This window comes from Diospyros lotus, chromosome 9, assembly GCF_014633365.1.
Source record: "Diospyros lotus cultivar Yz01 chromosome 9, ASM1463336v1, whole genome shotgun sequence".
Taxonomy (NCBI): Eukaryota; Viridiplantae; Streptophyta; class Magnoliopsida; order Ericales; family Ebenaceae; genus Diospyros; species Diospyros lotus.
The window spans coordinates 3,596,854-3,611,642 of record NC_068346.1 but is presented as its reverse complement, the minus strand read 5'-3'; the positions used below and the strand labels follow the sequence as shown (position 1 = coordinate 3,611,642).

The 14,789-nt window shown below is 37.0% G+C and overlaps 2 protein-coding genes across 3 annotated transcripts; both read left to right on the top strand.

Moving 5' to 3' along the window:
* The first annotated feature begins 1,388 nt into the window (after window positions 1-1,388).
* LOC127810329 (uncharacterized) lies at window positions 1,389-5,877 on the top strand. 2 transcript variants are annotated; one of them, XM_052349748.1, is made up of 6 exons: window positions 1,389-1,616; window positions 2,856-2,978; window positions 3,141-4,005; window positions 4,110-4,215; window positions 4,926-5,131; window positions 5,357-5,877. In XM_052349748.1, the coding sequence occupies exons 3-6, from the start codon at window positions 3,260-3,262 to the stop codon at window positions 5,625-5,627; spliced, it is 1,329 nt and encodes a 442-aa protein (XP_052205708.1). In that variant the 5' UTR covers window positions 1,389-1,616; window positions 2,856-2,978; window positions 3,141-3,259; the 3' UTR covers window positions 5,628-5,877. The 2 variants fall into 2 exon arrangements, with proteins under 2 accessions (XP_052205708.1, XP_052205709.1); XM_052349749.1 differs by lacking the exons at window positions 1,389-1,616; window positions 2,856-2,978 and having other exon boundaries at window positions 3,103-4,005.
* Window positions 5,878-9,694: 3,817 nt separating this feature from the next.
* Window positions 9,695-11,218, top strand: LOC127810028 (uncharacterized). The gene is made up of 3 exons (XM_052349246.1): window positions 9,695-10,126; window positions 10,571-10,673; window positions 11,001-11,218. Exons 1-3 carry the CDS (start codon window positions 9,695-9,697, stop codon window positions 11,216-11,218), a joined length of 753 nt encoding a protein of 250 aa, XP_052205206.1.
* Window positions 11,219-14,789: the final 3,571 nt, after the last annotated feature.

The window sequence follows — 14,789 nt, the reverse complement described above, 5'->3', positions numbered from 1 at the left end:
GTAAGATTTTAGAGATAATTAAAAATATCCTTTAATTTTTGTAAATATATGTTTATAATAATATAATTTTGTAGAAAATAAATTAATATTATTTAATAACTTGATTATTCCTTATTATAATTCAAAAAATGATACTTCCCAAATATAGCTCAAAAACTAGCAGGTTGGTATAGGCAATTTAGAGGCAAAATATAGGTAATTTAGAAGTAAAATATAGCTTAAAATTCTTTAGAGGATGCTTCCAATGTCTTCCATTAGATTTAGATTGTAATTTTTTCTTGATTTAACATTGATTAAATCAAGTAATATCCCAATTTGGGGTTGGGTGGTCCATTAATTAATTACTTGTTTGTCTTGATTTACTTATGCAATCAATGTTAAATCAAGTAAAAATTATAATTTAAATCAAGTAAATTGGAACTTATGCAATTAATGTTAGATGCTATGTGACATTGGAATTTATGTAATCAATGTTAAATCAAGTTCCAATTTAGAGGCAAAATATAACAATTCATTGCATAAGTTTCAATGTCAGATGCTATGTGACATTGAGACGTTGGAAGCATCTTCTAAATTACAACTTAAATCAATAGAGGTCTTTGAATCGTAAAATCGTTTGGGGATCTCTAAAGCGTAAAATCGTACATGTAAAATCGAGATTTTATAAGATTTTATCCCAAATTGGATTTTACATGGGATTTGAATCATTTGGGGGTCTTTGAATCGTAAAATCGTACGCGTAAAATCGAGATTTTAACAACAATGGTAACAAATTAACTTTTTTATTTGAATTATATGTTATAATAATTGTTATACTTTTAGTTTTGTTATAATTTAGTCTCATTTAAAAAATTTTATCAAAAAAATTATGTGAAATATATAAAATTAAAAAAAAACACAAAAATAATAATCGCCGGTGATTGTTGTTACAAACTATAGTGAAAAGAACTCGTGAATATTTTTAATCATATTTTTATAATTTTAAAAATATTTTGGAGTCATCTCATAATATTAAAAAAAATTAGATAATAAAAGATAGAAAAAATTTCGTAAATTTTTAATTTTTGTATTTTAAAATTTATTTTTAGAATTTATTTGAATGTATTATAAAATTTATATTTATTTTATATTAAATATTTATTTTTTAAAAATATTGTTTTTTTATTTTCATTTTATATCATAATCGCTTTCATGTAAGTGTTAGGTCCATTTTTTCTTTCTAAAAAATTATTAGATTTTATATCAATTCAATATTCTTTTGAATTTCCCGATAAATAGTTTTTTATAAAATTAAGATGAATATGAATATATGAATATTCGGGGGAATATTATATTAGGTTGCATGGAATCCATTCCTAACCAGGCTGGGGCTGGCAGTTTCCCATTCATTCATTTATATTTGCGTTCTTGAGAAGAGGAACGTACATACGCCTCCCAGAGAACAGGACGTTCCGCGGCATCATCATCGTCATCGTCATTATCGTCGATCGCCTTGGAATCCATTCCTTACAGATCTACGCACCCTTTTCCGTTCTTTCTTTCTTTCTCTGATTGATTCGCGACGTCCGGGATTACAGATTGCTGCAGCGCTTTCTTTAATCTCTCATCTTGCCCAGGTCAGTTATTGTTATTGCTTCTTCTTCTTCTTCTTCTTCTTCTTCTCTCGCCCCTCTTTTTTGTTTCTTTGTCTTGATTTTCCATTTATAATATCTGTTGGCATGCCCCATTGTCAACTTTTCTTCCCATTCCCCACCCTTTGCGTGCGTCTGTGTTGTATGCGTACCAGAAATTTTTTCTGAATCTCACAACTTTAATCTAGGGTTTCCGATTGATGATTGGGTTTTCCTTTGTCTCCTTCTCGCCTAAATAAATTTCCAAACTTGATTTCGATTTTGACTGATCTTGAATGCCAGTTAACATCAATTGATTGGTTCGTCGATCTTTGAAAAAAAAACAGAGGTGCCCCCTTCCTTTTCCCCTGAAAATATTAATTATTAATTAATATAATAGGTTGCGTGGTTCCAAATTCCTTGGTTATCGGTTGGCCCATTCCTAATCCTTCCTTTCTCCTTTGTGCCCCTCTTCTATTTTCTGCCTTTTTCTCTTAATTCTTCCCCAACATATTTACCCCCAAAAAGTAGTTATAAAAAAAAAAAAAAAAAGATTGCTTATAAAAGCAATGAAATTTTTTTTTGACGTACGTAATAAGTCATGATTTTTTGGGGGTTTCTTTCAATCTTACTTAACAACCTCTAATTTTTCTCTGTATGATAATCCAAGATTCTAGATTTAATGGTGGTTGTAGCGTGCCCACTACTACATGTGAGAATAGTTATTTAAATAATTCAGGGTAGAGAGAATCACGGGTTACTATGGTCTTTTTGAGAGGGATGTTGCCAGCTACCAGCTACCAGCTACCTTCCCTTGTCATAGGTGCAATCTAACGACTTCGAGTTCGAGTTTTGCATTTGGTCTCTCGTGAGGTTTGCTTAGTATCTTAGATGACCCTGATTGTCAATTGTGTCTACGTGTGAAGTTTGTCATCTATTGTATTGTTGGGACTGATTTATCCTGTTATTGTCGCCATTCGTTCATGAGAACAAACTTCTACTTCTAGAAACCCCACATGGTTTTGGTTTGGGGAAGGACTGAACAAGACGCGTGGCTTTATTTTAGTCGGGCTTCTTGTTCTGGTTTGGACAGACAATAGGCACACATCATGTTGGACTTTTATAATTTTATTTGTCGGTTTATTTGCATTTCTTATTTCTTAGTCATAACATACCCTTCTTGTGTTTCTTGTAGATGAACTCGAACCTAATATGGGTCAGCTTTTCTATTCTCTATTTTTGCAGGACTTGTTCTAAAATCAACAAAACATTTATAATTTCCTGGGTCCGGCCGGGCACAATATAATAGCAGTGGTCGGGCTGTCAACGGAACTGTTGACAGCCCGCTTTTCTTGGAAAGAACAACTGGTAAACGCATGCTACAATTAACAATCAGTTCACGCGCAGTTTGACCTGGACTTTTCATGTTTTCCTCGTGGATATTTCGAGTTAATTGTTGGTCAATGACCATAAATATTGTGGGATTGTACCTCGTGGGTCTTAACATGCTTTGCTTACCATTGCATGCAGGTCTAACTTCTGGTTTCTATCTTTGCTGGGGTTTTCTATTTAGCGGCGAGTTCTAATTGGGGTGCATTTAAGGATTTCTTTGCTCCTGGTATGAGAGATTGCAGATTTGTTGCACCTTAATGGCTTCCTTGTCTGGAATCTTTCAACGACCTGTCATTGCAGCTGCTGCTTTTGCCATAGCTTCTGCTTCTGCTGATCTTCGTGATAATTTGCCCTTTCCAAAATCATTAGATGCTAACCCCTCCTCAGAAAATCCCAGTTCTTCCATTTCGGGTTCACTGCAAGAAACAAAATCATCTTGGGTGTCCGAAATATCTGTTTCCAAGCTTGCTAAATTGTCGTATATAACCAGAATAAAAGTGCCTGTTCCTAACATACCATACCTGACTCCCAGCACTAACTGGAATTCTTTATCTTCTCCCGCTGCCTTTGCTCCTGCTCTTGTCAACTCTTATCAATCTGCAGAATTGGTAAAATGTGCAAAACCAACAGCATATACGCATGTTGTTCCCACAGCTTCCTCGTCGTCAGAAGTTCTTTACAGATGGCATCTACCAGAACCCAATTCCATTGATATGTCAGGGATTTCTGATTGTTCATCAGTGAAGACCAAGACAGTAGTGGTCTTACTTGGATGGTTAGGCGCAAAGCAGAAGCATCTCAACAAATATGCAGAATGGTATACATCGAGAGGATTTCACGCCATTACATTTACTTTCCCAATGGCTGAGATTCTCAGTTACCAAGTTGGTGGGAAAGCTGAAGAACATGTAAACTCTCTTGTTCAACATCTTGCTGATTGGCTGGAAGAGGAATATGGAGAAAATCTAGTTTTTCACACTTTCAGCAACACGGGATGGTTAACGTGGGTTTCCCTACTTTCTTTCTTGAATGCACAAACACAGACACAAGCGCAATTTTATATTCTTTACTCTGCTGAAACCACTGTACTTGATTTGTTGACCGCAGATACGGAGTTGTCTTGGAGAAGTTTCAGAAACAGGATCCTTCTCTAATGGAAAGAATTAAGGGCTGTATTGTGGATTCTGCTCCTGTCGCAGCTCCTGATCCACAGGTACAGGATGCTCACAGTCGTACAAATTTTATTATTAATTTGATATCATGACCCGTCAGTGCTTTTATTGCAAACCTGATACTTGGTTTGATGTTAATTTGAGATGAAGCATTCAAAAATGTTGACATAGTTTTCTGTAAATGAAACTTTCAAAGATGTTAACTTGGTTTCCTGTAAAAAAAATTCAACTGTAATGGGAATTTTGTTAATATATATGTAGTGCCAAATAAATAACAGGAAAGTAGTTACGCCATGCACAATAAGCATCGGAAGTGATCTTCTGCATGTTTGCGATACAAAAGCTCCTGCTTATTGTAGAGGCAAACTATATGCATTGTCATCTTTTGCCTCATTTCTATTTTCTAGGCCTATTTCCATGTTCCCTTCCACTTTGTCCCATGTCACTGCAATGCCCTTTCTCACTAGAGCCTGGACGTCTATGTGGCTCCAGGATCTTCTTAAGCATCAGATCTGAAGCTTTTAATTTGTATTATTTTCCCTTATAATGTGGATGGTTGTTTTCTTTCTCCACCTTCTCTGTGTTCACTCACTTGTTTTATCTGTGTGCTGTGCAGAGGGGATGCCTTTAGGTTTTGAATGATTTTGCTTTATGCTACTGTATTTTCTTTTTTGGAATTGTTCAGTTTGGACTTTGCTCTAGTCTTTAACCATCTGGACTTTATTAATTGAACTTCTTTAATTATATACAGGTTTGGGCTTCAGGTTTCTCTGCAGCTTTCTTGAAAAAGAACAGCATTGCGACAAAAGGATCCAAGGACTCTAATGGACAAGGTGTGGATTCATCACTTGGCGCCAAAAATATTACAGAAGCTAAACCGGCAATGACTGAAACAGCTTTGCTACTAGTTCTCGAAAAGTTCTTTGAGGTGGTATTAAATCTTCCTACAATAAATAGGTATGCTGATCTTCATGGAGCTCTGAATTTTGTAATCTTTCAGTTGTTTTATTGTTCCAAATGCCATTTTGATGTATTTAACATTGAAATAATTCCATAGAGTGGGCTAGTCTTTGAATTGCTTGCAATGTGTCTTTATGTTTAGTGAAACCAAATGCTTTTCATTATCCATTCTTCTGTCTTGTACTTCATATTAATATCATTATCTTTTCGTTAAAACTACAGGAGGCTCTCAGATATACTTGGTTTATTGACATCAAGACAGCCAAGTTGTCCACAGTTATATTTTTACAGCTCTGCAGATAGAGTCATTCCAGCAGGGTCTGTAGAGTCATTCATACAAGAGCAGCAGAGGATTGGGCATGAAGTCAGGGCTTGTAACTTTGTCTCCACGCCCCACGTTGATCATTTCAGAAACGACCCAGAACTGTATACTTCTCAGCTCACCCTATTTTTGGAGGATTCTGTGCTTGCCTGTTGCACACATTCTTCCTGAACAGATATGCTACTGGAAGAGTCTTTGAACCTTCCTTTTTTCTTTTTATTTTTTCTCACAGTGCAATGCATATACAACTAGTAATTGATTCATTGTTGTAGAGGTTGCTGAGGGCAACAGGAGGTTAATAATTGCCTCTTTTCTGGTCCCTTTTTAATTCTTCCAGATCCCCTTGGGAAAATCTGAAGTTTACAAGTGATGTGATGACAATTTTACCTGTGGCATGAAAATACACGAAAAATTTAACTTCTGTGATGTTCCTCTGCTGTTGCGATTTGTCGTTCTAACTGCAGTGCATGTTTGTACAGTTACTATTATGATGATGACTGCAGATAGCCATTCTTCTCATTGTGGAAGGGATGGACTGCACCTGGAATGGAGGCCATTTGCCTTGTGAAATATGTTCAGATCTTGTGTTGAGCTTGAGCATGCAGTCTGGCTTGGCTTCTTATTATTTGCTCTTGGGCAGTTTCAGATTGTTTCAATTAAGCTACTGAAAATGTGTGGTGTTGTGTGATGTGTTGAATGTGTTCCCATCTGGGGATGATGAGCTTCACTGTTGTGAATATATTGATTGGTTAACTTGTTTTGATCCATTTTTGTTATTGTGCTTTGTTGCTCGGGAATTGAATTGGTGAATGGTGAAGTACACATTGTTTCTTGTTCATCTTCCCAGAAGGGCAGCAGAGTGAGATTTCTATATGCCTGAAAAAGTTGTAATATCTTGCATATCTGGAGGAATTTTTGAATGGTTGCAAACTTTGGAGGATATGGTGATTAACTGTTGTCGATTAGTGCATTCGTGCATATTATTTGTGAACAATATTGTTTACATGGATTATGAGACTTCCTGAATTATATCTTTAGGATTGAAGGTCTTGTTTTCTTTTAAAATGCAATCCTTTTAAAGCATAAATATGTGAATATAATTGAAATGATAATGTTTATCAGAAATGTGTAGTTATGTGAAAAAAAGACAAAATAAGAAAAAAAAAATCTTATTTAATGAAGTTGGAATGGCATCTATTCAAATAAGATATAAATAAGGGCAAAGTTTTGAAGGGGTCAGAGAGACCACTTAAAAACAAATTCTTGAGAGATCTTAGCGTCTCTAAATCTTTCGATTAAGAAACATCCTTGTTTATTATAAATTTATTTATATTTTGTATAAGAATCTCTCATATTTATATGTATTTATTCTCATTCCGTACTAAATATCATCATTCAATTTTTTAAAATACAGAGTTGCAATTAATAAGACAAGCAGGTCCGGCTTAAGGCATAGGCCAGTGAGGCCTATACCTAAGATATGTATTTTACTTTAATCTTTTTTCATGTGGTAATATTATTTTTTTTTTGTTTCAATTACACCATCAGATATGTATTTTTTAGTCAACTTAAAATATGTATTTTCAGGTGTAAAAGAAAAGATAAAGTGAAATGACAAAATACACGTCGCACTTTATTTGTGTCAAATTATATGGGTTAAATTGATTTAAAAATGCATATTTAGAGGTATAATTAAAATAACAAAAAGTTCAAGTTGTTACATAAAAAAGAAAAATCAAAATACAGAAGTTAAATTAGCAAAAAAATTCAAATTCAATGATATAATTAAAATAATGAAATTTTTTAAATAATCACATAAAAAATACATAAAAGTACAAAAACAAAAATATAAGTTTCGCCTTTAAATGTTGATCCCACGTGCCCAGATTAAGGGAATTGATTTGGAGTAGATTATAATTAGAACTTGTGGTTTAGATTAATTCTCAATTTTATTATTTCTTGGTTTGTTTTTATGTAATGATTCCATTCAAAAAATATAGAAAATGATTAGTTGGAAATTAGAAAAATTGTCCATTAATTACATCACACGACTATGGATCAACACAAGTCAAAATGTTGCTAATATATGTATACTATTATATAAGCAAATAAGTCATTTTGATGTTATAAAATAATGTCAATGAAGTAAAATTTTAATTTTTTTTATATTTTTATTTAAAAATAAAAATAAAACTTGTTATAACTTGTCTTCTAGGGAAGTTCTCCCGAAAAAGACCTTTTATCTGGGAAAAGTAATTTTTTCGAAGAAAAGATATTTCGAGAAGAGAAACAGTTTTCCCAAACAACTCGACACAAAAGTTCTCCCAAAAGACCATGTCGAGTTGAACCATTATCTTAGAGAAGTACATGGGAGAACCTTCTTTCAAAAACTCTACCCCACGTTATCCCCCACAACATGGACCACATGATCACATATTTTCCTTCTTTTGGGAGACCATTCATCCTCTGGAGAGGGGGTTGAATACCCTTTTTCGAGTGTAACTCCGAGACATATCATGTGCAGCTGGGACAGCATCGCGTTCCCCTGCGTATGTGTTGTTGGAAATGAGTGTGTGGGGGGAGGGGGGCTTTCCTTGCAAGCTTTGTTTTTCTTCCCTTAGAAGCTTGGTGACTTTCCTACCAAGTTCTTCTTTGCTTGGTCTCCAAGTTCTAGTCTTACTTGGTCTCCAAGTTCAAGCTTTTCTTGGTTCCCAAGTTCATCAAGCCTATATATATTTCCCGAGGTTTTGAAGAGACTTGATTTTCTTTGAGTTTTAAGACTTGTTTTCTTTTAGCTTTGGAAAAGTTTGGTTTTTTTGAGTTTTACATCATTGAGAGCAAGTCCGTCCTAAGTTCTACTAGCTCCGGTTGTTCGTGGCTGTCGTTCACCGGAGAGGTCGTTTCATCCTATTGAGACAGTCGCCGTAGTCTGCTTGCTGTCGGTGCAGGGCGCTAACTGTCTTCAGGACAGCGCAAAGCGCGACTCGACCTACTTATGTTCCTGCCTCTTCCACGATCCAAAAGCTTGTTCCTGATTCCTTGTCATTCCAGTTGCAAGCGTTGCTGTTCAACCATCTTCTTTGATTTGCTGTTTTAGTCTGGTAACCTCTGTTGTTGTTCATTTAATTATAAGCTCTTGTTATCGTTACTATCAACTGTTGCAATAATAGTTAAATCTTGTAGTTTACGTTTCTTATACTGTAGTGGGATAGAACTACTTTATTGTATCAAGCAAGTTATTTCTGTATAACATCACATATATTCTCTCTGTATCCCTAACAATTTGAAGACAATTAGTAAGAGAGTCTAGAAAAAATGGATGCCCCTATTCCTGCTAATGGTTTCGGTGTCGCTGCTGCCGGTGTTCCCTCGGGTTCAGACCCGCCCCCTGTTGCTGTCTCGGGTCTTCGCCCACCAACTGCCGTTGTTTCTGCAACAGCTACTATGCAAGGGCTCGGTTCAGCTGTGGCTAAGCCTAACCCCACATGTGGAGAAGCCACCACCATTTAATGGTGAAGATTTTAAAAGGTGGCAACAGAAGATGTTATTCTATCTGACCACGCTGAATCTAGCCCACATCCTCAAAGAGGATTGCCCCGTTGTCTTGGAAGAGAATATGACCACAGAGATTGTGGCTGCGAGGGAGGCGTGGATGCACTCAGATTTTCTCTGTAAAAATTATATTTTGAGTGGCTTAGCCGACCCGCTGTATAATGTATACTACACCGCATATGCTACTTCCAAGCAATTGTGGGAGACCTTGGAGAAGAAATATAAGCTTGAGGATGCTGGCACCAAGAAATTTCTAGTGAGCAAGTTCTTGGATTACAAGATGGTTGATACCAAATTAGTAGTCAACCTAGATGGAGGAACTGCAAATCATCATTAGTGATTTGCATAGTGAAGGATTGGTCATCAATGAGCCATTCCAAGTTGCTGTTGTGATTGAGAAGCTGCCGCCTTCATGGAAGGATTTTAAAAACTATCTCAAGCACAAGCGTAAGGAGCTGTCTATGGAAGATCTGGCTCTTCGTCTTCGTATTGAATAAGACAACCGCAAAGGAGATAAAGTCTCAAACAAATTTGAAGCTAAGGCTCACTTAGCTGAGGCTCTCAAATCTCAGCTTAAGAAGCAACAAGGTAAGAGAGTAAACGGGTTGCTGGGACCAAAGAAGACCGATGCCAACAAACGCATTCAAGGCACCTGCTGGGTATGCGGTAAGACAAGCCATAGGGTTATGGATTGCAGACACAAGAAGGGTCAAAGCTCTGGTAGCAACCAGCGCAAGCCTAAGCCTTCTTATGCCAATATGGTGGAAGATGATGAGCTCGTTGCAGTCATCATTGAAGTCTGCATGGTTGATAACGCCAAAGGCTGGTGGATCGATACGGGTGCTTCAAGGCACATTTGCAAGGATAGATCCTTGTTCTCAACTTATGAGAAGATGGATGGCACCGAAAAGGTGTACATGGGAAATGCCGCAGCCTCGACTGTGGAAGGCAAGGGCAAGGTACTGCTAAAGTGGACATCTGGGAAGATCCTGACCCTCACAGATGTCTGGCATGTGCCTGAGATTCGCAAGAATCTGATGTCTGGAACCCTGTTGAACAAAAATGGGTTTAAACTCGTTTTTGAATCTGATAAATTTACTCTTACCAAAGGGGGGAATGTATGTGGGTCAGGGGATATCTAGATGAGGGCATGTTCAAGTTGAATGTACAGGCCCAAGTGCCTAAGAAGATTAATAAGAATGACCCTTCCGCTTATACTGTTGAGTCGTGTGATGTTTGGCATTCAAGATTAGGACATGTCAATTATCGTTCCCTCCAAAGAATGGTTAATCTAGGGTTATTACCTAGTTTTAACATTGATAAGGGACACAAATGCGAAGTTTGTGTTGAATCAAAGTTTACAAGAAAGTCATTTCCATCTGTGGAAAGGAATAGTGAATTACTTGACCTAATTCACAGTGATGTTTGTGACATGAAAAGTAACCCCACTAGAGATGGAAAGAATTATTTTGTCACATTTATCGATGAACTACAGTAAATATTGCTATGTATATTTACTACGCAGTAAAGATGAGACCTTTGATGTTTTTAAAACATTCAAGGCAGAAGTTGAAAATCAACTAGAAAAGAAAATTAAGGTGCTCAAATCAGATAGGGGTGGTGAGTATGAATCATCAGCTCTGTCTGAGTTTTGTGAATCTCATGGTATAATCCACCAGACGACAGGACCTTATATACCACAACACAATGGTGTAGTTGAAAGGAAGAACCGAACTTTGAAGGACATGATTAATTGCATGTTAAATAGTTCGGGTTTACCCCATAATTTGTGGGGGGAAGCGTTGCTTACTGCAAATTTTATATTAAATAGAATTCCACATAAGAAGTCTGGTAAGTCACCTTATGAAGTATGGAATAGTAGACAACCCTCCTACAAAATCCTAAAAGTGTGGGGGTGTTTGGCCAAGGTGCAAATTCCTTTACCTAAAAGGACTAAACTTGGTCCAAAAACTTTTGATTGTGTCTTTATAGGCTATGCCTCGCATAATGCTGCCTATAGGTTCCTGGTAACTAAGTCAGAAATTCCTGACATTAATGTCAATACTGTTCTGGAATCTATAGAATTGGAGTTCTTTGAGAACATCTTCCATTTTAACGGAGATAAACCATGTGCAAGTGGTTCCAAGAGAACTCATGAAGCAAGTTCTTCAAAAGGCCAAGATGGGCAGGAAACTGACATCGAGCCTTGAAGAAGCAAACCTTTGGCCCAGATTTCCTAACCTTTGTGTTAGAAGATGAGCCGCAAACCTATGGTGATGCAATGTCATCTCCTGATGCTCCTTATTGGAAAGAGGCTATTAATAGTGAAATAGATTCCATCTTGCAAAACAATACCTGGATATTGGTCAATTTGCCACCTGGGTGTAAACAAGTTGGGTGCAGATGGATTTTCAGGAAGAAATTAAAGGCCGATGGTACTATTGATAAGTACAAAGCTCGGCTGGTAGCTAAAGGCTATCGTCAAAAAGAAGGACAAGACTTCTTTGACACGTATTCTCCGGTGACAAGAATCACGTCTATCAGGATGCTGATTGCTATTGCAACATTATACAATTTGGAGATACATCAAATGGATGTAAAAACAGCATTCCTGAATGGAGATTTAGAAGAAGAAGTCTACATGGAACAACCTGAAGGGTTTGTTGTAAAAGGAAATGAAATAAAAGTTTGTAAACTAGTAAAGTCTCTTTACGGGTTGAAACAGGTGCCTAAACAATGGCATGAGAAGTTTGATCACACAATGCTGTCAAATGGATTTAAGATAAATGAGTGTGATAAATGTGTTTATGTGAAAATCATAAACCAAGAATGTGTCATTGTGTGCCTGTATGTGGATGACATGTTGATAATGGGCACGAATCGAGGTGTCATACAGTCCACAAAACAAATGTTGAACTCGCACTTTGACATGAAAGATCTTGGTCTTGCGGATGTCATTCTTGGAATTCGAATAATAAGGAATTCCGAAAGGTATGCTTTTTCTCAGTCGCATTACATAGAGAAAGTGTTGAGAAGATTTGGTCACTTTGAGAGTAAGCCAGCAGTTACTCCGTTTGATCCAAATTCAAAGTTGAAAAAAAATCATGATGAAGGTGTATCTTCTCTGGAATATGCCAGAGTTATTGGGAGTCTTATGTATATCATGAATTGTACTAGACCTGACATCGCCTACTCCGTAGGCATGCTAGCGAGATACACGAGCAATCCTGGGCATGACCATTGGGATGCATTGGTCAGGGTACTTAAGTACTTGAGGTACACCCTGGACTACGGATTACAATATACAAAATATCCACATGTACTGGAAGGATTTAGTGATGCTAATTGGATCTCAGATAGCTTGGAGACTAAATCAACCAGTGGATATGTGTTCACTCTAGGTGGTGCTACTGTGTCATGGAAGTCTTCAAAGCAGACGTGTATAGCACGGTCAACCATGGAGTTAGAGTTTATAGCTCTAGACAAAGCAGGCGAAGAAGCTGAGTGGCTTCGCCATTTCCTCGAAGACATTCCATTATGGCCAAAGCCTGTTAACGCCATTTGCATATACTGTGACAACTTAGCTGCCTCAATGAGAGCTAAGAATAGTGTCTATAATGGGAAGTCAAGACACATTAGGCGCAGACATAACACTGTCAGAGAGTTGCTCACAAATGGAATAATTTCCATTAATTATGTAAAATCGAAAGAAAATCTAGCTGATCCTTTAACGAAAGGAGTGACTCGTGAGCAAGTCAAATTTACATTGAAGGGAATGGGGTTAAAGCCTTTAAAATGACTTTTCCGGTGGTAACCAAACCTAGTTGACTGGAGATCCCAAGATCTAAGTTAAATTGGCCAACTGGCTGGAATAAGTCATAGTTGACACACTATGAAACTTTTAGTTTCTCCCCATGTCTCAGAAATTGAAGAGTGTGTCCTGTCGATGTTAAAGGGAAGGTTGATATCTTGATATAACAGGAGTAGTGACAGGGTACTCTTAGTCAATGCTTCCCTATATGAGAGTAGAAGTGGGGTCGCTTCTATGAGAACTGTTCAATGGCTTGGGTTCTCTAGAACTCTCATGAAATCCAGGATGTTGTCCAGGACCAAAATGGACACAATCGTATAGAACTCAATGGGTTAAGACATGTTGTGTGTGATGTCTATTGTCTCGATTTACCTTCAGAAGGATAGTTCAAGAGCTAGTCTCACTATTTCTTCGGTAAATTCGATAGACATTCACTAAGGAAGGTTCAAGTCCAAAAGACACCTTGTTGATGCATAACTTGTCTATTTGCTCTCAGTGAATCCATGTCGTTTTGTATAATTTTTGAACACACACACTCATGTGGGGGATTGTTGGAAGTGAGGGGGGGGGGCTTTCCTTGCAAGCTTTGTTTTTCTTCCCCTAGAAGCTTGGTGACTTTCCTACCAAGTTCTTCTTTGCTTGGTCTCCAAGTTCTAGTCTTACTTGGTCTCCAAGTTCAAGCTTTTCTTGGTTCCCAAGTTCATCAAACCTATATATATTTCCCTAAGCTCCCTAAGCTTGATTTGAGGTTTTGAAGAGACTTGATTTTCTTTGAGTTTTAAGACTTGTTTTCTTTGAGCTTTGGAAGAGTTTGGTTTTCTCGAGTTTTACATCATTGAGACCAAGCCCGTCCTAAGTTCTGCTAGCTCCGGTTGTTCGTGACTGTCGTTCACCGGAGAGGTCGTTTCATCCTGCTGAGACAGTCGCCGTAGTCTGCTTGCTGCCGATGCAGGGCACTAACTGTCTTCAGGACAGCGTAAAGCGCGACTCGACCTACTTATGTTCCTGCCTCTTTCACGATCCAAAAGCTTGTTCCTGATTCCTTGTCATTCCAGTTGCAAGCGTTGCTGTTCAACCATCTTCTTTGATTTGCTGTTTTAGTCTGGTAACCTCTGTTGTTGTTCATTTAATTATAAGCTCTTGTTATCAACTGTTGCAATAGTAGTTAAATCTTGTAGTTTACGTTTCTTATACTGTAGTGGGCTAGAACTACTTTATTGTATCAAGCAAGTTATTTCTGTATAACATCACACCTATTCTCTCTGTATCCCTAACATGTGTGTCACATTTCTTAGTCACGGTCAACGAGTATAAATACCCCCCGACCCTTAGCATTTTGGATCTTTTTCCCCCAACTTTTCATTTTTTTCCAAACTTTTCAACTTCCAGCATCCACACAACCACATCCTCCTAGAGAGACCTACTTCTCCTAGACGATCTTCACTACATACTTCATCCACATTTTCACTTGAATTCTTGCTTCATCATGACTTATTCAAATTTAAGCATTGAAGAGCCGACGTAAAAGAAATTCTCACATACTTTCTAACAATTTTCTATCTTGTAAAGACTTCTTTCGATAACACATCAACTATCCTGACAACAAAGACTTTCTTGGACAACTTTTTCCAAACAAATTATTACTTTTCTGGGCAACGGATCAAGTCACTTCACAACCTTTGCTAGTTTTTCTCATACGAGCCTTGTTCTATTTCTGGACTTTTAAAGTTTTTTAAAAAAATAAATAAATTTTAATTATTGTATTCAAATAAGAGTAAAACTTAATGGACATTGATTATCTTTTTAATTAATTTTATATTAATATGTTAATAACATATTTAGGTGTGAGAGTGCTGGCAATTGAAAACTATTTATGTTTATTTTTTAAAAAAATATTTATTTCCATATTTCCATTTTCGATAGGAAACGTTTCCGTTTCCGTTTTTGCAACATAGATTGGAAAAGCATCT